This window comes from Mercenaria mercenaria, chromosome 7, assembly GCF_021730395.1.
Source record: "Mercenaria mercenaria strain notata chromosome 7, MADL_Memer_1, whole genome shotgun sequence".
NCBI classification, from domain to species: Eukaryota; Metazoa; Mollusca; class Bivalvia; order Venerida; family Veneridae; genus Mercenaria; species Mercenaria mercenaria.
Window position 1 is genome coordinate 41900695 of NC_069367.1, and position 24498 is coordinate 41925192.

A 24498-nucleotide genomic window follows, 5' to 3' on the forward strand; every position below is an offset into this window, starting at 1 on the left:
AGCTGTTAATATATTTCTGAATAGAAAAATATATTTCTTGATAGAAATGACTCGTCTGTGAGTTTTACTTCTCAAGGTTTTACGGTTGAGAAGAAGATACCGACTGAACGCGGACACCCGTATTTATAGCCTTTGGAGTGCCAATGGCAACGGCTTTGACCAATGAAAATCCCGGCTTAAGACTAGGTAATGTGATACGCCGAAAGCAACATTTAACAATGAGAACAATAAAAGTGCATTACATTTCAGGCTCGAGTACTACAAGCACGGCTTAAAAGAAAAGCCACATAATTATACTTGATATACATTATGAAATAACATATTGACAAAAAGCCGGAGCATTATATGCTGAGCGTAGTGATACATGCAGACGAAATTTGTTACCCTAACAATATATAGTACACACATAGTAAAATGTTAAAATTAATGTGAAATTTCCGGCTTACATCAGGCTTTAAGTTATTTAAGCATAAATATGAATCCCTAAAAGTTTCATTCATAACAAAGATACATTCACGAAAAGCCGGACCCTAAAATGTAGAAGTAGTCCAAAGTTCCGTGTCCGCCATTTTTAAATACTGTAATTGGCACAAGACAGTAGCTTCAGAAATGTTCCAATACGTCTGTAGATAGTCATGATGTGGTAAAAATCTCTTCCTGTACGTGTCGGGGAGTAATTAATTTATTCGCTAAAAGAACCATCTGCCTCCTGGACTAATTATGGCAAGAGTTACGTATCCTAATGTAGAGTACTCTCTCACAAGGAGAAATGTCAACAACGACGACATTCTAATTTTTATGAAGAATCTTTGTAGGAAACAGTCCATTTGAAGGAAAGTTACTTAGGTATGACGTATATAAACACTTTAAATATTGAAAACAGTCCTTGTATTAAGTTAAATTACCCTAGTTCAGCAGTTACTTGTATGCTAAATGTTTATTTGTCACATAATTTCATGACGTTCATTTTGTAAGGGAGAATTCCATTAAACCAGGATACTTTTTTGTATATTGTAAGTGTTACTAAAAGAGATATTTGTAGCTAATCGTCACAATAATGTGATCAAAATGAAGAAATTGTCATCAGAAAAATTCTTTAAAAACTATGTATAAGTTCTCTTCTACAGATCGAATAAAGTTGCCATTTTGGATTCGTTGAACAACAAAAATATGATATATTGTATCATAACTAAAACATATAACTTAAGAACATGTTCAAAGTACATAAACTATGGAGATAAGTACATTCACGGCGATGCAAATTGTTGGTATGCGTGCATGTGTGGTAACGTGCGTGTATCTTAGGCTTCATACAAGTGGCATTGCACCTTATGAAATAGACGAGGGTTTATTCTGAAAGTCTAGCTTTAGAAGATAAAAATATCTTAACACTGCCTTCTTTATTTAAAGTTTTATTTAATTGAAGGACATTTTTTTTCGGTAGGAAAGAGACTTGTTTGATCAGTGATCATTTATTTGTCAGTTTCAAGTACGATGTGTGTACAAAGCTCCTTATTGACTCACATTTACCTTTCATTTTTTGAATCTTCTGTTTTAAATCTCCATGAATACAATCGTATTGAATTTTCTTATTTTTTACACTTAGAATAGAAAATATTGTTGTTTATAATAGAAAGCATATAATTTTATTAACATTTACATCAACCATATTAAATGTATTTATTTCATCATAGGATATGTTTACATCGGCATAGATTTGAATGTTTTATCACACAGTTTAATGAAATATAAACATTACTTAGCAAGAAAAATATATATTTATCCATGATCATCTTTACGGCGTTGAAATACGCAAAACACTCTTGTAGTAAAGATTCTTTGACCTTCAGGGGAAATAATTAAAAATGATATTACATAGATGAACCTAAAGGTACATATCGATGTTTATATGTTTTACATAAACAAGCACACTGAAACGGTCAAAGTTTTCAGCTGTTGAAAGAAATTAAATGGTCGCATTTGGGACTAAATGATCGGGATACTGTACAATGTAGTTGTCCAGTGAGCTCTTACAAAATATATAAATACATATATTTATATCTTTGACAGGTGTACTCTTAAGACACATTTATATACTTACATTATAGATCAACTTTATATCCATACAAAGCATTATGAGCGTTTAATGAATTTCAAACTGTATTCAATATTTGAAACAGCACATTCAGAAAACTGCTGAGATATATGCAACGTTTAGTCTGAGAACCTATGTCTGTTGGTGATTTTACCTACGATTGCAAGTATGTCCAAATAAACCGTCAGGTACTCCAAATAATTTGGTCAATCGCTTGTCAAGTAGACACACTTTTGCTATTTTGTATAGATCTTAAATATTCTATACGATGAATGGTGAAAGGTTTCAAATTAGAACTATTTTCCTACACAAAAACACAAAAGTGTGTGAAAATCTTGAACGTGATTTAATCTAAATTGTGTGTACATTAAGAGAAAACTCCAAATTAGTTTTGCTAATCTAACTATAGATTCAAGAATTAATTTTCACTACTAACAAACAGGCAAGAATTTTCAAGATCCAGCTGATCACTTCCTAGTCATGAAATAATTTTTAGTAACTTGTGGTTATTCCGATGCATACACATCTATTTAATCAGACGTCTATCAATTAAGAGTCCTAATTGCACGTGCACACAAACTTATTCACCAATGTTCACTAGATACTTTCAAGACAGAAACACGAAAAAAAAAACATATTCATTTCATTGCATACAGACAACAGAAACTTTATAAAAACTGTATAAAGCTTCTACAAAAGTTTTGTGAGACACGAGAAATATCAGTTACATTTATGTATGAAAGGAATATAAAAGAAACTTACATTAGATATTTAATTTCCTTTTATATTATCCTTTATAACTAAGCGGAAGCGAAAGGTCCACTTTTTATGTCGTAAGTAGTCAGAATATCAGAAACTAAAACCAACTTCACGAACTATTTTAGATGATTATATAGCCTATGCTACTACCACTTAAATGAAACGAAAGAGCTTTTATCATCACTCCGGGATATATGACACTACATTCTTTATATTCTTCGTACGTTGCGTAAAATTAGAACCCTACTTATATAGGTGTATAGAAAGTGACAAGATGATTAACTTAAATACTGCAGATAAACAGACAATATTATCAAATATCGTGTGCATGTTCTTTTGCAAATATACGTCACATGACAAGTTTTCGTATCTTGCATGTCTATATAAGATAGGGCAGCTTGAAACTCACTTTTAAAAGGTCCTGTAACATTGCAAATATAGGTAACAAATGAATGTGCACCCCTGTGAATAATGACTGAGAACATTACCTGAGTGAGTAACTTTTTATTTACCTTTAAAGCTGCTCATGTATTGTTATCTGTCCTTACACTCAGCAGTGAGTGAGCGCAAGGAACATTAGAAGTAGTCTAAATACATATTTGATAACTTCACATGGTAAGAAGAAATAATCAGCTACTGTTAATCCTAAAATACCATTTGGTACCTCCAAGGTGTTTATAAATTAGCTTATGTCAAATGGAAGAAAACCGGCTACGCTACAAAGGAGTCCCACGATTCTCATGACATTGTCTCTTCATAAGGACACCATTAAAAAATTGGGATCACTTCATGCCAGATTCAACGCTGGTTTATATCATTTAAGGTACTCAATAAAGTTAAATATATGTTTGAAATGCTCAATAAAAATAGTGAGAATGATGTCAAGTATAATAAATGCGTATCAATAGGACACTGGTCAGTCCAATTCCTTTCACTATACGGTTATATGTTACTTGTTGACAACTGATAGTGCAAGACGAAATAAACTTTCATATTATCTAGATTGGGGTGAGTCATAGTGGGGTAGGGGTTACATGGATATTTTTAAATACAAGATAAAAGAAACTAACACAATTTTTTTTATATAATTTATTTATCTTTAGCGGATGGGGGAGGAATGGGGAGATTGGATAAGGAAAGGGGGTTAATTTCAAATAAAACCTTATTTGCAAAGACTCCGTGTGCTGAACAATATTTCTATAAAGTTTTATGATGCAAGATGAGATACTTTTCGAAATATTTGCGACACACACTTTTATGCCTTAATGGGCCTCAAGTCTGGTCCTGCACAGAAAAAAACTCTTACGAAAAGCTAGGTGCATATGATTTCATGACTCCAAGTCAAACACGTTTTGTGATACCTAAGATTCGAGCATTTTAGGCTCTTTATGCACTTTTGAACATGCCAATAGCCATACACCCGGTCTGGCCTAGTGAAATCCCAAACAGAACTCCAGATGCACAACTCAACATGCTGAATATTAATTCTGCAACGTTCAAAAGCTTTTTGAGATACCTGCGACATAAATGTTGAGGTTCCTTATGCGCCTTTTTGACAGCCAAGCCTTTTTAGTTAGAGTAAAATATCCGGTCTTGCTTTGTGAAATCCTAAACAAATTCAAGTGCAAACCCTAAAGATTGACAGGCTAAATAACAATTATATGATGTTTCGTGACTCTACGTCGAATACTTTTTGAGATATTCACGACACTTATTCCGTCGGGCGGATAAACGGTCGTTCAAAGGTTATAAATCTAAGCCTCTCCACCGACTCATATCCCATAAAAAGAGAGGAAAATATACTATATGTATTGGGATGTGGCACAAAGAGAGAGAGAGAGAGAGAAAAAAAAAACAGAATAAAAAATCACTCAAACAAATTATTTGTGATATTCTAGCAAATTTATAGACTACCCCAGAAGCAGGAGAACATTGATATGTAGTTAGATACATTGTTTAAAGAGAGTTTTAACAACAATCGGTTGCATTCTTCGAAAATACGAAACAAATGTCGCCAACGTTTTAGAAAGTGTCAATGTTTTCTGATGTATCATCAAAATTTAATGCTGAACTTGTGTACAACTTTACACTTGGTAAAGGAGTATTGTTTAAAACTGCTAAGTATATGTGAGGGTAGATTCATCAATGACTCATTATTATTGAATCAATCTGAAAAACTGTCAATAATATAATAAACATTACATCAAAATACATTTACATACCTTAAAAGGTCTTTGCCCTCAAAATAGTAAAACAACAAACATTTTATATCAAGATAACGAGCTTGCAAAGTCGTAAGCACAGTAGGTTCATGGTTGAGTAAAGTTCAGATATGTACCCCTGTTCATATATGATATACCATTAAGATTAAAAAAAAACACATATCAGTATTTTCATTACTAAAGCTTCTTTAATTTCAATTTGTAGTTATAATACCAATTGTAATTTATATAATGAAATATAATACGATGATAAAAACTACCATTAAACGAAACTGATTTCAGATACAGTGGTGACAATGTGACAATGCTCAATATAGAAATTATTAAAGATTTTTTCTTAAATTGGCACAATATATTATTACGGTCTTATCATTTTATTTTATTATTATTAAACTAGAGCCTAACTATAAACCTCATGATATGCTGAAAATGATTCCATTATTGTCTGCTTTTGTGATTTAATCTATCTGGACGTACAGAATTAAACATTGATATGCGTATGAAATCACACGTGTCATTACAAATCTAAGCCACACTAGTTAAAAAAAGAAATCTGATATTTCTTCCGAAATTTTGCCAATGTTTGTTTATTATCCAAAGAAGTGCAGCGTCCTAAATCCGGGTTCTATAATATTCACGAAAAGCGAATCTATTCTTGAAATTTATGTATCTGAAGAGAAGAATGTTTAAGGCAGAGTAAATGCAATACCAGACTTAAAGGATTAAAAACGCCTGATTTAATCCATGCCATACTATTCACGCTGTCGCTTCATTAACGTTTAAAATACTTTATACAGCGGGTATATTAATGCTTTTCCTCCTTAAATACACAGGTATTTAAATGATTGATGGCGTGATTACATCTCATTTACGTTTTTAAGATCATGTTTAATCAAAATTCCGAGTCAGTTGATGAAGCCGTGCCATTAATCATGTCAAGTTGTTAATAAATTATATAAAAGACACACACACACACACACACACACACGCACGCACACACACACACACACAGAGGAGTTAATGTTACATTTTCTTTTTGTATGGGACACAACCTAGTGGGTTACGGAATGTCGATGGTTCTAGTCCGGTCCAGGCACGGGACATTTTCACAGTTGCCATCCAACTAAGAGATCTTCACAGATTCTCTCCAGGAAAGAGGGTTTCACATGTGCCGGACTATACATCGGGAAAATCTTATCTACTTACCCATCTCGCCCTGTCTGCAATTAAAACTTTAATGTCACCATATATTTTTGTATTGGTGTGACTAAAACAAAAACATTTTTTTCGAAATAAATATACTCATCCGAATGTTAGTTACTTTTAGCTGAAGGAGAGGGGTCGAACTTACTGGTTTTGTACACAGACATACCACTGGGCCGTATTTAAATAGAAGTGCATATTCTATCCTCTCTTGATATAAAGTACAGTGACATATGATATAACAATGAAAAAGTAATGCGTTTGTCTCCATTAGCTCTTTTGTAAAATGTCACAGCTTTGATCTAGTTATGCCACAGATTGTATCATATTCCATCATTATTCTCTTAACAACCGTCAACGTTGTTAAGGTCCCAGTACAAAAGATTCTAATGTTTATAATCGGATTCATACTTTTTATATGCTTACCTAATGAAATGCAACTACCTTGCTCATCTCGGCGGGGTAAAACTGTACATGGATAGCGAATTGGAATGTATTTAACTACAATATATCATTTTGGCATACCAGATCTTTACATTACTGTAAAACTGATGTATTTCTTACTGTCGTTTACATTTGATTATGATACGATCTTTAAATAAACAATTTCGCTGTATAGGAAGTCATTGGAATGGTATGAATGTAAAGAAAATGATACAGCATAAGGTAGCATTATAAACATACCTTACATGTCATTTTATATCAAAACAAAGCATACGGACGAGTAATCGGTATATTTTACAATTACTTTATTCACTATTTTTAGACATATCAGGAAAAAGTTGTGATATTTTTGAATCTGTTTATTTAACATATGCATAATGATATGATGTTATACCTGGCTGCAAAAACGCAACATTGAAATAATTGCAAAGTGGTTTGGTCCATCGACTACAGTGTGGTCATTTATTCGTTATAATAGTTATAATAGTTGAGAAACGCGTCATGTGAAAATCTAAACCACGCTTTTTAATTGGAAAACTTATTCAAAATGTCCTCTCAGAACTGGTACATTTTGTAGATATAATAAATTGTAAAAGCGGCATTCAGTCTTATTTGTAAAGAAACCTTTGAAAAGTAGACGAATAAACTGCTGGGTACACTTTTTGGATTGATGAACTTAAATAACATCCTTAGTGAAATTTCGCTAATATTTCTTACAGTAATTTTAACTGATTTTGTTTTTTTTTTGAATGTCTGTCAAAGTACGTGGTAAAAAAGTATATCTGCACAGTAGTGGACAAGTAGTTGTTATATGTAGATCTTGTACGATAGATTTTATCAACTCATCATCCTCATTATTTCTGAGACGCAGTAAAGATAACAAATCATAAAAAATGCGAACTTTTATGGTTGGGATGTGCCGGACTCAGTAGTCGGCTTTGTTGTTGCGTTGTTGCTTGGGTCTTGCTGCTAGGCCCTTTCTCCATTTCATATATTCTGGTTGAAAAAAAAAAAAAAAAAAAAACTTGCGCTCCGGATAAATGGTCATTTTAGAAATTTTATTCGTATGATAGTTCCCTGTGGGTAAATCATTTTTTTGATCTTGTTTCTGTAGGTTTTCATTTTAAGCTCTTATCATGCTGGACACGATTGATTCTGCATTTTCCACCAGTGCAGATCATGATCAGCCTGCACATTCGTGCAGTTTGATTATGACCTGCACTGTTCGCCATTCAGTTAGTATCTTTTTGGTATGCACCCCTTTGAATAGTTAATGGTACTGTCCAAATTTAAAGATGGACAAGTTAATTATAGAAATTTAGCAGGGTAAAGGTTAGACTACTTAGCAGTGTGTACTGAACACCTACAACTAAAACAATCCTCGAGTTTAACACGAAACAACAAAATATTCAAATATGAGAACTTCTGCATGTTGTTAACAAAGTATTGAGTGACAAGTAAGTGGGAGTAAGATTGCTGACAAAATAAACTTATTATTTATCCTTGTATATATCCGTGTATCTCAAAAGTCGTGCCACTATTTTATTTCAAACCATTCTGAGGGAAATGTGACACTACATTCCTAATATTGTATGAATAGATATTATGAAAAAATAATTCAATATGGAATTTTTGAATAAAATGTAGCACAACCCATGCATATAATACACGCTCCATATAGTACCAATATTTTCGTAATATGCATCATCTATACAGGCAATGTTGCCACATATGAAACCGATATGATAATCACGTGATTCTCATATCCTTTTCGCAGCCTTAACGTACTAAAACGTATTAGCGTCTGATGACCCTTTCACGCTTCCGTAGAAACAACATTTATTACACGAAACTTATTTTGAAAATATTTCTGAAATGTCTAGGTCTGCAGCTCTCAAATACGGTTATATCTTACATCTGAGGCATATACTGACACTCTCAGACAACATCAAAAATGACATTTTGAGCGATTTGATGAAGTTCCAAAAGTATCAATGTACCCTTGGTCCGTTACGGACCCCTGTGGGATTTCTGTTTATCCAGAGCTCAAATATTTTTTCATAGATTAAAAGCTGACATGCTGTACTAAAGCCCAGGTAATTTCAATTCGTAATAAAGTGCTGAAAATTGGCTCCCCAATAGCAAAAAAAAAGAAGAAAAAAAAAAGAAGTCTACGCGCATACATTTAGACCGGGCGACCCCTGCGCGTGACCCCTGACTATCTACGAATCAAATGCGGCTTTCATTTTCAAGTTTAGCATTTCTACTTTCATTTTATTTACTTCCGGAAATAGCTGAAGGTCGAGTGACGTCAATTTCTTTGTTGTCAGAAACATACATATGCCTGGCGAGATTGCATAAATATGTGCTGGCCGTCCTACGGTTATGAGACCCATAAAAAAACCCGGATATGATAACCATATGATATACAAGTAAATCAAGATACACATTTTGCATTAAAAGATTTGAATGTTTTTTTTTAAGATTATAAACGCGTTTAAAATGCATTAATACAGCTTTAATAAATAATCAGTTTATTTCAAAGACACGCGTACTGACAGACATTTCAAATAACTCCTAGATAAACACTTTATTTTAACATGAAAACCGCATTCGCATACGTTAGTGCAAGTCTACTTTTGTTTAGCTTTCATGTGTATTTTATTTCATAACTGCAATTCCTTGAAAAGTCTTTGTCTAGAACGTGTTTTTCTAATGATCACGCCTCAAACTGGTAGCAAGGCAATTTAAGAGAAACGGTTCAGTACGGCTTAGTTCCAAAATGTGTTTGATACATGTAAGCGCACGTTAACCACAAAGCGGTATATCAATATTAATTTGATGTATATATGACAATGTATGTGCGTTTGTCCCATTTTAGTTAGACAACTGAGAAATATTGGGAAACGAAATAGTCTAAAGAAAACTGGAAAAAGAGAGTCATGATGACTAAATTATTCGCCAGACAGTAACATTTTACCTTAAATTCTTGAATATATTGCGTTCAGTCAAAAGTTACTATTTGAACACATTTGAGAGGAGTCAATGTATGGAAGCTTGTGTCCACGTTTGGTGAATATTTATCGAGCGGTACATTAAAATAATATATTTAAGAAATAATATATCTCATTTAGTGATTTGTCGCTGAATAAATCATTGTTTGGAGTTCAGATGCAAAGGAGTTATATCACGAGGGCGCAGCCCTCGTGATATATCTATAATAATACGCATCTGAACGACAAACAATGATTTTATTCAAAAGCAAATCACTAAATGAGATATATTATTCCGATTCTAACACGTTACCAAGGACTTCAAAGTACATCCTTGACGGCATTCATTAAATATTTGCCCGTTTTCAATTGGATCCACTATGCCGTTTGATGCTATGACGTAATAATTGTGACGTCAGAACAGTGAAACGTTGCGTAATAACTCACTGTTTTCAGCCTTCTATGCTTAATATGAAAATGAATCGGGTCGTGTTATAATAAAATGTAACATGTTTGACGTTAAACAATGGATTGAAGAGGCCAGAAGCAAGCATGTTAACATATTAAGTAACTTCTTCGAGCAATCTTCATTAATAAAATATAGAGAATCTAGCAACCCATTTTATGAAATTAACACGAATTAATATAAACCACAATACAACGATATTTAGTTTTTTGGATCTCGTGAAATATTAAGTATCAACATTCAAGTGAATGATCATAAATAAATATAAAATAAACTTACATAATTTATTTTCCGTTTGTATTATCCTGTCTAACTCAGTAGGAGACCTGTAAGTCGACCTTTTGCGCTGTACTTACTCAGATTACTTTACAAATTAAAGTTTTTAGAGATGCAACTGCAAACTTTAATGAAATGAAAGAGCTTTTATCATTTTCTGGGATATATGACAAGTCATTCATTGTATGTAAATACAGGGCTTCTATTATATAGATGTATAAAAAAGTGACAAGATGATTAACTGATAGACAGGTAATTATAATATCAAATATCGCGTTCCGTGTACAAATACCTTTCGTAAATATTTTTCATATGCAAACATCTCCGCAGGTTTTCATACCTTGAATATCCAACTGGTCAGAGTTCAGATGCGCGGGAATTTAACCACGGGGGCGTTGGAATAATAACATTTTTTTTACATAATCAAAATGGATATTGGCATATAGGTAAACTTAAGACAATAAATGTGAGATTTTACACTGAGATGATTTTCACACCTTGAAAGTGTGAATTCTGCTAAATTAATGCTCTATAATTCTGTCATTTTCAGGAACGCTATGCTTCCGCAAGTTCCAGTGTCAATATTGCAAATGCTAAACAATGCTAGATAAACACAAGGGACGAGTTCAAAATATTTTTTTTATTGTACGAAATAATTATTGTCAACCTGAGAACATGCGTCCGATAAGCTGTTCTTATGCAGCCTTTCATAATCTTTGAACAAAGAGATAATAAACTGATGTTCGAATAATTATTCATTTTATTTAGTTTTAAAAAGGTGTTTGACCAAAAGTCGTAAACACTAAAACTTTTATATCATAGAAGCGAGTTTTCAAAGTCATGATTATAGCCATTTTATGGTTGAGAAAAACTCAGATATGCACCTCTATATAAATAAGAAATACCATTAAGATTTTAGGTAAGATACATATTTTATCACTAAAGCTATTCCTTATATTTCAATGAGTAGTTATATTACAAACTTAAGTATATAGAATGAAATATAATACAATAATAAAAACTATAACTGATTTCAGATACAACGATGAAACCGTATCAACATTCTCAGTAACTAAGAAGTGTTGTTTTTTTTTTCTCCTTTTTTTAATATTGTTAATCTGGTCTTATTATTTTATTTCCTTTTTTCTTCAGTCATGTTTCTCAGTCAAAGCCTCATAAGAAACAGCATGATATACTGAAAATGTTTTTTTTTTAAATACCTACTTTTGTGACTTAACCGACCTGGACTTACTGTGTATGAATTGGTCGGATACTTACCTGTTGAATATTTCTGATTTTATGCTTTCGTTGTTTCCACAGAAATTCAATCTTATCGAATTTAATACTGACATGCGTATGAATTCACACTTGTCATTACGAATTACGCTTTCAGTAGTTCAAAAAGAAAGCTCACATTTATTCAGATATTGTCTGGATTTCAATTTATTCATAATCCCAAAAATGAAGCTCCGCACAATCTGGTCCAATGATATTTACAAATCCTAAAATACATTCATTTGAGACAAAATACGTAAATAGTGAGAATTGTGCGAGGTTTTCAGGACGGAGTTAATGGAGCAACAAATATTAAATGACATTGATGTATATATGATATGATATTTCATTTACATTACTTATGTTACCTTAAATTTAGATTCGTTTTCAGATGATGAATTTGTGTAAAGATTTATATGATGATCATGTCAAGTCAATACAAGTAAGATGTTGGTGGTCTCAAGATGTGATATGAACTCCCTTCCGAAATCAGAAATCATGAAACTCTAAGTCCGTTGAAGACACATTTTAAACTGTTTCTTCTCAATGAAACTATGTAGGTAAGTTCATCTGCTACTCCCTAACCAAACCTAACTTTCAAATTTTCATGTTTTTCGTACTTGCTGGTAAAAGCTCCATTGGTATTGTATTCTTATAGGATAGTATGTAGAAATACAAAGTGATGACACCATTAACCAGGGGGTTTGAACCTCTGCATGTATTGCACTATACACCGGTCATGTTAAAATCTTATCTATCTAACCAACTAAGGAATTGATCTCGCCCTGTCCGTCTGGTATTATTACTTTGATGTCGCCATGTGACCCAATTTGTGCCGTTATGACTAAAACAAAAACATTCCCGAAATAAACAGACTCCGAATGTTAGTTATTTTCAGTTGAATGAGAGGGGGGTCGAACTCACTGGATTTGTACACAGACATACAACAGGACCATATATAAGTAAAGATGCATATTTCATCCTCTCTTGATAAAACGTGCAGTAACATATGATGTAACAACGAAAAAGTAACGCATTTATTCAAAACTGTTTGACTCCATTAGCTCTTTTGTAAAATGTCACAGCTTTGATCTAGTTATGCCACATATTGTATAATATTCCATCATTATTCTCTTAACAACCCTTCTTCATGTCACGGTAAAATTTACATGAATGCTTATAATCGGATCCATACCTTTTATATAAGATATGATAAGATTACTTTATATCCTCCAGATTTGAAGAGTCACATACAATGTACAAAATGAATACAATGAATCTAAGCAGAAACGAGAAAATATAAATGCAAATATGGTAAATATACAGATATGATTATGGAACACGATTACTTAGCAAGTGATTAAATGATGTATATATACATATGAACCGTTTATAGTCATACAACGTTTAGATTGCCTTGAATAAGACTTGAAGAAAGCATATATAGGCATATTATAGAAAACGTTATTTACATTTGTTCAAAAATATTATTATATATTGTATTGAAAATACATGAGAATACAAATGTACATCTTTTGATGGAATCTAAATTATATGGATATCTCTCATTAATCAGTATGCTTACCGAAACGAAAAGAAAGCATATTGCTGAGGAAAGCCATATAGCAAATGCATTGCGGATAATGTTCATTTTATGCAAGGTGAAATTAAATATTTATTTTGTAAATCTAAACATTTAAAATATTGCACATAAAATGTAATTGTCTTAAAATCATTTTAAAAGAAGAAATCCTTTTACTGTCTTGCAGGTAAAACAATGGTAGACCAGCTAGCAATTCAAACAATTGTATATCTGGACTTGAGCTATAAAAGACCTCTTCTTCTTCTAACATATCATGTAACGAACACCACAGTTTATGACGCACAGCATCATTTTCATTACAAAACATCGCTAAGTGAGTTGCGATTGAGTCAGTTTCTATATTACACTTTTTACACACACATATAAACTGGTACGAGAAAATTCTGCTTATTATTGAAATGGCTGTTATACAGAAATTTACTTGATCTCTATATTGTTGACAGAATTTCCATATTGCACATGGTACAAATGTATTGTGGATTCTGTTCAGATTCCTTATGCTTTCATCACATATTTGTTTATTCTTGTATTCAAAATCAATATCTTCATGTATGGAGGTTGTTATCATTGACTTCCACTGCTTTTTTGTGGGGAAAGAAGCATCTTTTATATACGTGTTCAGCACATGAGTTAAACCATACTTTCCAAAAATCCTATATATGTCCGGCATAAAGCCTAACACTTTTTGGGGTTCGCCATGAAAGTTAATAGTCTTTGAACAAAAATAATTTTAATGCTTTTTGAATTGTCAAGTGCACATAGCCGACCAAATATCTGTAATTTTGGCTTGTCGATGAAAGACTCTATAGGATACATTCCGAGTAAGCTCAATGCAACATCAGTTTTAGAATATTTTGGCATACGTTGGATGAACTTGACGCACTGGCGATGAGCCCTCTCTAGTGATTGAAGGTGAGAATATGCCAAACTATTCCAGAGTTCGCTGCCCTGCCGTACATGATGCGACCTTTATTACTTAATTCTCTATTTCAGTCATCCGCAGAAAAATGTTGCGATTTTGTCGAATCTGTTTATTAATGTTATGATTTTTGACCTGCTCGCAAAAGACAACATTGCAATAACTTTAAAATAGTTTAGTGCACCGACTATGGTGGTCATTTATTCGTCTTAACACGAATGTATGGGGAAAATGTAAACCATCCATTTAGATTCACAATTATGTTGGTAAATTATCCTCTCAAAACTGATAGATATTATAAATTGTAAAAGTGGCATTCGGTCATAACTTCTTATAAAAAACACCTTTGAAAGTACGCTGTTTTGTACACTTTTGAACAGATGAACTTCATTAACATCCTAAATGGGCCTTTGCTAATATTCATATAATAACCTGAACTGATTTTGTTATTTCTGAATGTCAGCTATGCATGTCAACGTGTATGGAGCTAAAATATATCAGCACACCAGTTAACAACACACCAACAAGTAGTTCTTATATGCAGATATTTAACGACATATTTGATTAACTCGTCACCATGGTTATTCGCGAGACCCAATGAAGATTACGACTCATTAAAAGTGCGACCTTTTAGGGTTGGGATGTGCAGTTAGCACACTTTCAATTCTCCGTCATCTCAGTAGGGCCACATCTATACTTTATATCAAGTAACAAAAGTGGCGCCATCTTCTCTTTCCATTTTTATTCAGACTTTGGCTTAATTAAAACCAGGTATGAAATATTTTACTAAAGTGCAACCACTACTTTTAGATGGCACATTCCTAATATTTCAAGCTTAAGTTGTATGAATGGATACTGAAACGTGGTTGTATTTAAAGATACATTCAAAGGGGACTTCTTAAACAAAATCATGCAACACAACCTAAGCACATAATACTAGTATATTAAACACTCAGTATACAAACATTTTGTAATATGCATCATCTACAAGTTAATCAAGATTTACAATTTGCATTGAAAGATTTAAATATGTTTAAAGGATTACAAAATGCATTTAAAATGCATTATTAGAACTTCATTGGAAAAATAATAATTTCATTTCAAAGACACGTGTAAGTCGTGCTAGTTTAATTTTATATTGACTTCATTTGTACTTTATTGTAGACTACATTTCCTTGAAAGTCTCCGCTTTCTGAACATTTGACCAAAAGACTCTTGACATCAGTAACTTCTTCGGGTAAGCTTCATTAATCAATTATAGCAACTCATGTTATGAAATTAACACGAAATAATATAAACCACAACACAACGATGTTTAGTTTTGCGGGAACTCGTGAAATATCAAGTATCAACATTCAAGTGAATTATCATAATATAAAATACACTTACATAATTTATTTTCCGTTTGTATTATCCTGTCTATCTCCGTCGCCCTTTTGCGCCGTATTTATTCGGATTACTTTACAAAAGTTTTTAGACGATTAAATAGCCGACGCAACTGCAAACATTAATGAAATGAAAAAGCTTTTATCATTTTCTGGGATATATGACAGTGCATTCATTATGATTATGTAAATATAGAGCTTCTATTATATAGATGTATAAAAATGACAAGATGATTAAACTAAAACTACAGATAGACAGGTAATTATAATATCAAGTATCGCGTTCCGTGTATAAATATTTCTTGTAAACATTTTTCATATACAAACATCTCTGCAGGTTTTCATATCTTGAATATCCATATATATTAGGAAATCAAGGCCTTTGCGTTGTTTATTGGTTGATTTACCACGGGTCCGAGTTCAGATGCACTAGAATTTAACCACGAGGGCGTTGGAATAATAATGTATAAGATGGAAAACATTCTTTGAATTAAATCATGATGAGTATTTATATTAGGCATGTCAGTAAACTTAAGGCATTAAGTGGGAGTTTTTACACTGATTTGATTTGCATATCTCAAAAGGCTGAAGTATTGCAGATTCAATATTAAGGAACTCTATGCTTCCTTCCGCATGTTCCGATGTCATTATTGCAAATATGCTGAACTAATGTAAGCTTTTCGTTACTTGAAAACGTGTAAGGTAAGTATTATCTAAAAGTACAAAATATCTGTAGTCAATCTGAAAATGTGCATCCAAAAAGTTGTTCATATGCAGCCTTTAGGAAACATCTTCATTTTTGTTTGTCCTGTCATAACGTGGTGTCTCTCAAACATAATTATTTCTGCAGCAAATTGATGACATATTTTATGAGCTATGACATTGACAGATGGTACCTCGAATTATTGGTTCCATACAAAACAGTACTTGCGAATAATTATACATTGTTGTTTTTTTTTTTTAACTTTTAAAAAGGTGTTGACCCCCAAAATCGTAAACACTGAAACTTTTTATCATGGTATCGAGTTTTCAGTCATGATTATAGCTAGTTTATGGTTGAGAAAAACTCAGATATGCACCTCTATGTAAATAAGAAATACCATTAAGAATTTATGTAGATATATATTTTATCACTAGAGCTATTCCTTATATTTCAATGAGTAGGTATATTACAAACTGAAGTATATATAATTAATCCGCAGCAGTTGCTATATAAACATATAGCGAAATCGCCTATATATGAATCTACGATAAAATATAGCTGTTTCATTCCACCCTACGATTGTACCATGACTGTGAGATTCTATTCTGCTTCCGTTATATGCCGACTAAATACTCGACTTTTTCAGTGCTAAGCAGTAGTAATAAAAAGTACATCAAATTTCCTGAAACAAACAATTTCTAACTGATGATTTTATTTGTTTATAATTTTACCGTAATAAAATGTTTCAGTCCGGTAGGTTTCAACTTCAACATCAGTGCATCTATATCTGGTCGTGTACGTAGTTTACAATTTCTGCGCTGTAAGCACCACAAATGTCAACTAGATTCTACTTTGACATTACTAAAATAAAATTATAATTCATGTTCCACTCTTCCAGACTCAAGTGTTTACGTGTTTATATGCCTCAATGTTCTGGCGTGTATGTTTCAGTGCCATCATGTAGGTGACGTGTACTATTTTTAGAAACTGCACATATAAACTTTGAATAAAGTACATGTATTTACATCTGATTTCTATATCTGACATTAGATATTATTGAAAATAGCATTTTCACAGAAGTAACTGCTTAATACTTTACTGAATATCGGAAAATTCCGTTTTATGCAACGCTTTCCATTCGTGGGAGGTTTTTATAATAGCATATCGTCAGCTGAATGACATATCGAGCTAAAATGAAGTGCTGTAAAATGCGCAGAATTTGCGTGGTTAGAATCGAAATAATAAATATGTTCCAATAATTTTATCAGTTAATAAAATATGGGCAGTCGTTCGGATGCGAATATTAAATCACTCGTGCTACGCACTCGTGATTTAATTATTACGCATCCGAACTCCTGCCCATATTTTATTAACTGATAAAATATAGGGACATATTTATTATTTCTTAAATAACAAGTCCCCAAGTGTGGTTTATTGTAGAGTTCTTATGCGTAAGAATATATCACTACGGCCTGAGTGATATATTATTTCGCATAAAAACGAAAAACTAGGATTATTCTATGATAAATCACACTTGGGAACTTGTTATTTCGATTCTAACACGACATACTAGTATCAACAGTGTTAGAAAAAATGGTAACTACATTTTACGACCGTGCTACGCACCTGGATCGGATGACGTCATTGCACGCGAGTGGTTTATTGCAGAATAACCCGATAGATTTTGCTCTACATGTATGTAGGTTATTCGCTGGTCGTGTTAGAATGAAATATAATACGATAATAAAAACTATAACTTTTGAAACTGATTTCGGATACAACGATGAAACCGTATCAACATTCTCAGTATTCAAGTCAGAAAAAAGGAGTTTTTTTTTTTCTTTTTTTCTTTTAAATTGCATCATTGTAAGTATTGTTAAATATGGTCGTATTATTTTATTTCCTTTTTTTCTTCAGTGACTGTCATGTTACTGAGACAGAGCCTAATAAGAAACGGCATGATATACTGAAAATGTTTCCTTAACCGGGACATACTGTGTATTAATGTGCGGATACTAACCTGTTGAATATTTCTAATTTTATGCTTTCGTTGTTTCCACAGAAATTCAATCTTACCGAATTTAATATTGACATGCGTATGAATTCACACTTGTCATTACGAATTACGCTTTCAGTAGTTCAAAAAGAAAGCAAATATTTATTACGATATTCTCTGGATTTCAATTTATTCATAATCCCAAAAATGAAACTTCGTTCAATTTGGTCCAATAAAATTTACAAAATTTGTTAATTTTTTCCTAAAAAACATTCAATTGAGAGAAAATACGTAAATAGTGAGAATTGTGCAAGGTATTCTGGATGGAGTTAATGGAGCAACAAATATTAAATGGTTGATGTATGATATGATATTTCATTTACGTTACTTATGTTACCTAACATCAAAATTCGTTTTCAGATGATGAACATGATGAATGAGTGTGAAGTTTTATATGGTTATCGTGTCAAGTAAATACAAAGTAAGGAAATGTTTAATATATACCTGTTGGACTACACCCTTGTAATCCGGATAATACGAAATGCTGTGATAATTCCAAAATGCTACAAAATGATAGATGAACGCTTCTGAAAATTTCGGGTTTTTCGGTAAATTGCTGTGGCTTGATAAGAGATTTTAACCACCAGATGTTGCAAAAGAACGAATAGAGATTTGTCTCAATGGAACTGAAACTATTTTACTTTATTTTTGTGAATACAATACAGAATATATTAAAAATAGTTTACAAAGTCCATGTAAGTTTAGTTTGAAAATTCATATAAAATATTTAGAATTGCTTTTTATGCTTGTAATTCACTGTATATACAGCTCTACCATTTCACTATCTGACATAGTTTAGAGTAAGTTGTTTACTTGCCGTTTTTATGTCAAACCCATTTATATTGATCCTTGTGTGAAAAAATGGATAATAGCCGAAAATGACCATGGATAATGCCCTACATGTGTTGTCTTTGGAAGTGGATAATAGCCGTCATTGACTTCTTTCATTTACATACCATTACAGATTAACCAGTTTTGTGTGTGTGAACATGTTTTGGTGAATGAGTTTATAACAACATGATGATATGAACTTGTTAACGATTTTTAGCTCTATTCAAAGAATAGTAGAGCTATTGGACTCAACCATGTGTCGGCGTCCGCATCGGCGTCCGCGTCGAGGTCCCGATTTGGATAAGGTTTTGTATGTAAGCTGGTATCTCAGTAACCACTTGTGGGTATGGATTGAAACTTCATACACTTATTCACTGTGACAAACTGACCTACATTGCACAGGTTGCATAACTCTATTTTGCTTTTTTACAAAATTATGCCCCTTTTTCGACCTAGAAATTCTTGGTTAAGGTTTTGTATGTTAGCTGGTATCTCAGTAAACTTGGTTAAGGTTTTGTATGTAAGCTGGTATCTCAGTTCTCACTAATGGGAATGGATTGAAACTTCACACACTTGTTCACTGTCATAATTTGACATGTACTGTGTAGGTCCCATAACTCTATTTTGCATTTTTTAACAATTATGCCCCTTTTTCAACTTAGCAGTTTTTGGTTTTAAGTTTTTATATGTAAGCTGGTATTTCAGTATCCACTAATGGGAAAGAATTGAAAATTCACACACTCAGGCATGAGTATCAGTCATTAGCTGATGAGCACTGTGAAGGTTCCATAACCCTTTTCTCCATTTTTACAAGATGATGCCCCTTTTTCGACTTTTCTATTCATTCAGTTGACACGGCTGTTGAATAGTCAAGCGTTGTTGTCCTCCGACAGCTCATGTTATACTGGTTACAGGCACAGCAACCTAATAAGTACAGCATATGAAACCAATCGCAGATTAAGAGTTTTTGCCTCAAATGTTATCGGAAAGAAATTTTAACACTCTCTTTCCATGAATGTAATTCTTACAATTACAGAGATAGTCCGAATGATGACTTTGGATAAAGACCCGATAAAGAATGCCGAAAAGATATGGCCATATATTGGCGCTTGTTTCAGTGCGGGGGGTGGGGGGGGGGTACCAGACAGTCAACCTATACAGATCTTTGGCTCCTTTAGAAATGGCTTATGGAATTTGGCTGGAGGTTATCTTCAACCTACCAAGATCTACGAGACGTTTAAAACTGTCTTCAAAAATGCCCAGGATTTTCAACACCACAAAACATACCACAGATTTTGAACAGCAGTCAAAATAGCATGGTTATTATAGTCCAAGGAACAAAGCAAAAAAAAAAAAGATCTCAATTACAATTCATACACCAACTTAATGTATTGAACTTACAGAAGAAGAGGGAATGAGATAATGAAAAAATATTAAGTTAATGAACGTAGATCTTATCCTATACACTGGGACCAACTCTTTATATTTCAGTATAGAAATGCATGTGAGTCTTGATTGCAGATGAAATTTTGGTAGGGTAAACATTCTAAGGGGGACAACTTTGTATGGAAAAGTTAACAAGTGTACTAAATTATTATTATTAGTTAAGGGATTAAGGGAATGTACTTCTGCGAATTCACAGCAGTATTCAACATATTCCAGCAAAACTGACCTGTAAAAGTGCCATTATTTTCACACTCTTAAAATGCTAACAGACCCCTAGCATACTTAATTTCTAAATATGGGTGTACCCCCTCCCCCTGTGGAATCTCAGCACATTTAGATTCAGCTGTTAAATTTACCTGTTCTGGCTTGTTTAATTTTTTACCAAAATCTAGCAGAAAAGATACAGGCGTGTAAGCTTCAGAACCTTCTCACAGCGGACTTGAGTTTTAAAACAGAATTTTACAATTTCCCTTTTGATAAAATGTTTCAAGAACATCTGGTACTGAGCATGTGTATAAAACATTACCTTAAGCATGCTACAGCCATTAGTTACCACATTTTATGAGTATACTTCTTCAATATACAACAATCGGTACCTTTAGAACAGCATATGCAAAATTTCAAACTACAATATTAGCTATTATCCTCATAGCATTTCGGGCTTTATCTTCGAAATTTCTATGAACACTTGGGTCAGTATCCATCGACTACTACATATGCTTATATATTTGTCAATGTAGGTTATTTGATCTAAAATAAAAACTTTTGAACATGTTCATATCATTGTTTATATAATAACTGAATAATACAAACTAATATTCATTACCGAAAGTCCATTAAATGAGGTTGACAACGCTTTGAATCGCCAAATTCATTCTCAAAAGCAAAATGTACACATTGATTGGGGCTCTCCATACTGAACAATATGTCCCATATTCAAATTGTTTAGTGCAAATGGTATAGCTTCTAAACCATGTTGAATCAGTTATAATACTTTAAACAATCAGAATGAGTAATAAGAAAATATTGACAAAAACAATGTCCATACCAAATTTGACATTTCCTCCAGTTTGTAGCATTTTGGAATTATCACATCATTTCGTATTATCCGGATAACAAGGGTGGACTATGTATAACATTACTTTCCCGAGTTATCCTTGTTGGCTTATCATAAGGCTGAGCTTCTACCTAGTATTTTTCTCGTTTTCACATTTGCACAAGTGTGAAGAATAGGATCGTACTTCTCACAGATGTGAAATTAGGATCTCATTTTTCACATTTCAGATATTTCACATTTCTGGTGAAGTTTTTGATCCGTGCAGGTTTTTATATGACCTAAAATCGCATTCTTTACATTTACTTATCAAAAGGGAAGAAATTCCTAACATTGAGCTATAAGATATCGTATGGAAGCTATATTCCAAATATCTGCCTCAGAAATGAGCATCTCAAAATTCCTAGTTGTATGAAAGATTATGTTTTGTTGGTGCTCCCAAGATGTGGAGTGAACTCCCTATCGTGAAACTCCAAGTCAGTTTAAAAACAACATCATAAACTGTATCTTTTAAATGAAACTATATAAGCAATTTCTCTTTTAGTCTATTGACCTACTATAGCTCCCTAATCAAACACCGGTAAAGCTCCATTTGTACTGTAGCCTCATAGTGTAGTGTGCAATACTTTTGAAATAATATGTGATGGCACCATTAACCAGAGGGGTTGGGCCGTCTGTGCGTACCATGTAAGGCTTTAAGCAATGGTATGCAGCAGTTGGGATAAGACCGCATCAGGGAGAAGAAGTGCTTTTTGGGGCTGTTCCTTTCATATTTTCTGATGTGTGCATTCCATTTATCGGACCACCATCATCAACAATATCAGGACATTGGTGTTTTTACTGCACATTCTTCCCATTCATGAGTCCTAAGATATAGTAAGTGCCACGAAAAATTATCATTTTTATCTACATTTATAAACAATATATTTATTATTTCCTACACATTCTCTCTCAACTGTTTTCACTAAATTGTACTAATTGATTCTGCCTTTGCAATCAGTGCATATCACGATCAGCCTGCACATCCGTGCAGTGTGATCAAGATCTGCACTGCTCGCCATTCAGTCAGTACCTTTTAGGTATGCACCCCTTTTAACAGTTAATTGTACTGTCCAACTTGAAAGATTTATAGAAATTTAGCAGGGTAAAGGTTAATTTCATGCAAACATTATAATAATATTATTGCTTAACAAATGCAATCAAACAATTCCCCGCACTGTTCCCCAGATTTTTAAACTCTATTCATTGTATTACATACTGCTTATGCTACTAAGGATGAATTTGTTCATAATGCGTTATTTTAATTTATATTTTTCACTTCACTATGCTAGAAACTAAGAATAGAATTTTTGAATTATAATGTTAGAGGACCAAATGTTGCTATTATTATGATTGTTGTTGTTGTTGTTGGAACCTGGCCGCTAATGAAGACGATACGGAATTTTGGGAGATGGCAAACCATGCAGCGATGTTACTGCGTTGCTGAGATCATTTACATATACATTGATGGCTTAATTTGATGGCAACTACCCTAAGCTTTATAGATTAATTTTAAGATGTAAAAATGTAAAACATAATATTTTTTCCCTTCTTGTTGTAGACAGAAGTTTTACTCTTCATATCAAACAAGCAATGATTAAATATAGATTGTTTGCAGACTAAGGATCATTTTGGTACGCGGATATTTGCAGGCAAAAGGAGTTGCGTTATAGATTTTCTTAAAATTCGAATTAATTGCTGCATTTACATTTACTTGACAGCTCCGAATAGTAATATACGATAGGACCTCTATAAAGCTTTTCGATGATAAAAAAGTTGTGTTAATGTAATTGAACAAACGGAACGGACATAAAGAGAAAACAACAGAGAATAGCAGTATATACATAAAATAAGAATAAATATCAAACAAGAAAAGCCACATTATAAAAATGCATCCTCCCCTAACGTTAACCCAGCACTTGGACGCGTACTCGACCGACACACGCACACACTCCACACAAAGCAAACACACCAACACACTCACACAAATAAGCACACTAGTGCAAAGCGAACAAATAAAGGAACACAGTGAGGCATCGCCTTGGAACGGTCAGAGACAAAACCACCACTAGGGAGCTTAAACCGGTTTATGGTTCACCTAACCATCTCTCTTACCCCCTCCCTCACCACCATGTTGCAAAGTCACAGGACAGTGTAAATAAAAGTTAGCCCCGCGAGGTGTAACTCTAACATACGCAATGGCAGCAGAAGGCATGATATGTAAAACACAAAAATACTCTTGTATATTTATTACACATACCTACATATGCATGAACCGGAATATATGTTGTGTTACGACCAACAGGCTTTATGTCCAGTCAAAATAATAGTAATTGCAACGTTATTTAGTCCATCGTCTTCCATGGTAACTTTTTTGTAGTGGGCGTGAAATTTTCGTCTTCATTTCACACAATTAATGTATGAGAAAAAAGTTAACCACGCTTTTACTAAGTATTTAAACTATGAAGTTAAGCTGAGCTTAATTTTAACTCTTAGTGACTCGTTTACACTCCCTTTGGCAACAATTTCTTCAAAGCCTTCTCAAAAGTGTTAAATATTGTATATTGTAAAAGTGGCATTTTGTGGTTGTGCAGCTCTGTGGTATCTTCCGCCAATTAAATGCGGATTTGGAAAATCTGGCGCAACAGTTGAACATTCGTTATCTAAATTCAGTATCTGGTGAAAATTATTTGTATGGGTTTAAGCCTTCAAAGCATTACATGTATGTA

General features: G+C 33.1%; 1 protein-coding gene across 4 annotated transcripts in view; it reads right to left on the minus strand.

The window, feature by feature from the left end:
* LOC123554321 (uncharacterized) overlaps positions 1–24498 on the minus strand; it is a 69370-nt gene that overhangs the window by 42103 nt on the left and 2769 nt on the right. The window contains exon 1 of one of the 4 annotated variants that reach the window (XM_045344402.2): positions 2858–2940. The exons of 2 other annotated variants lie outside the window; for them this stretch is intronic. Coding sequence is in view for 1 of the 2 variants with exons in the window: in XM_053548216.1 (XP_053404191.1) it covers positions 2102–2134 (33 nt within the window). In the remaining variant the exon portion in view is untranslated. Of the gene's footprint in view, positions 1–2101; positions 2618–2857; positions 2941–24498 lie in introns of those variants that run through there. One more of the 4 variants, XM_053548216.1, reaches the window with a different exon arrangement.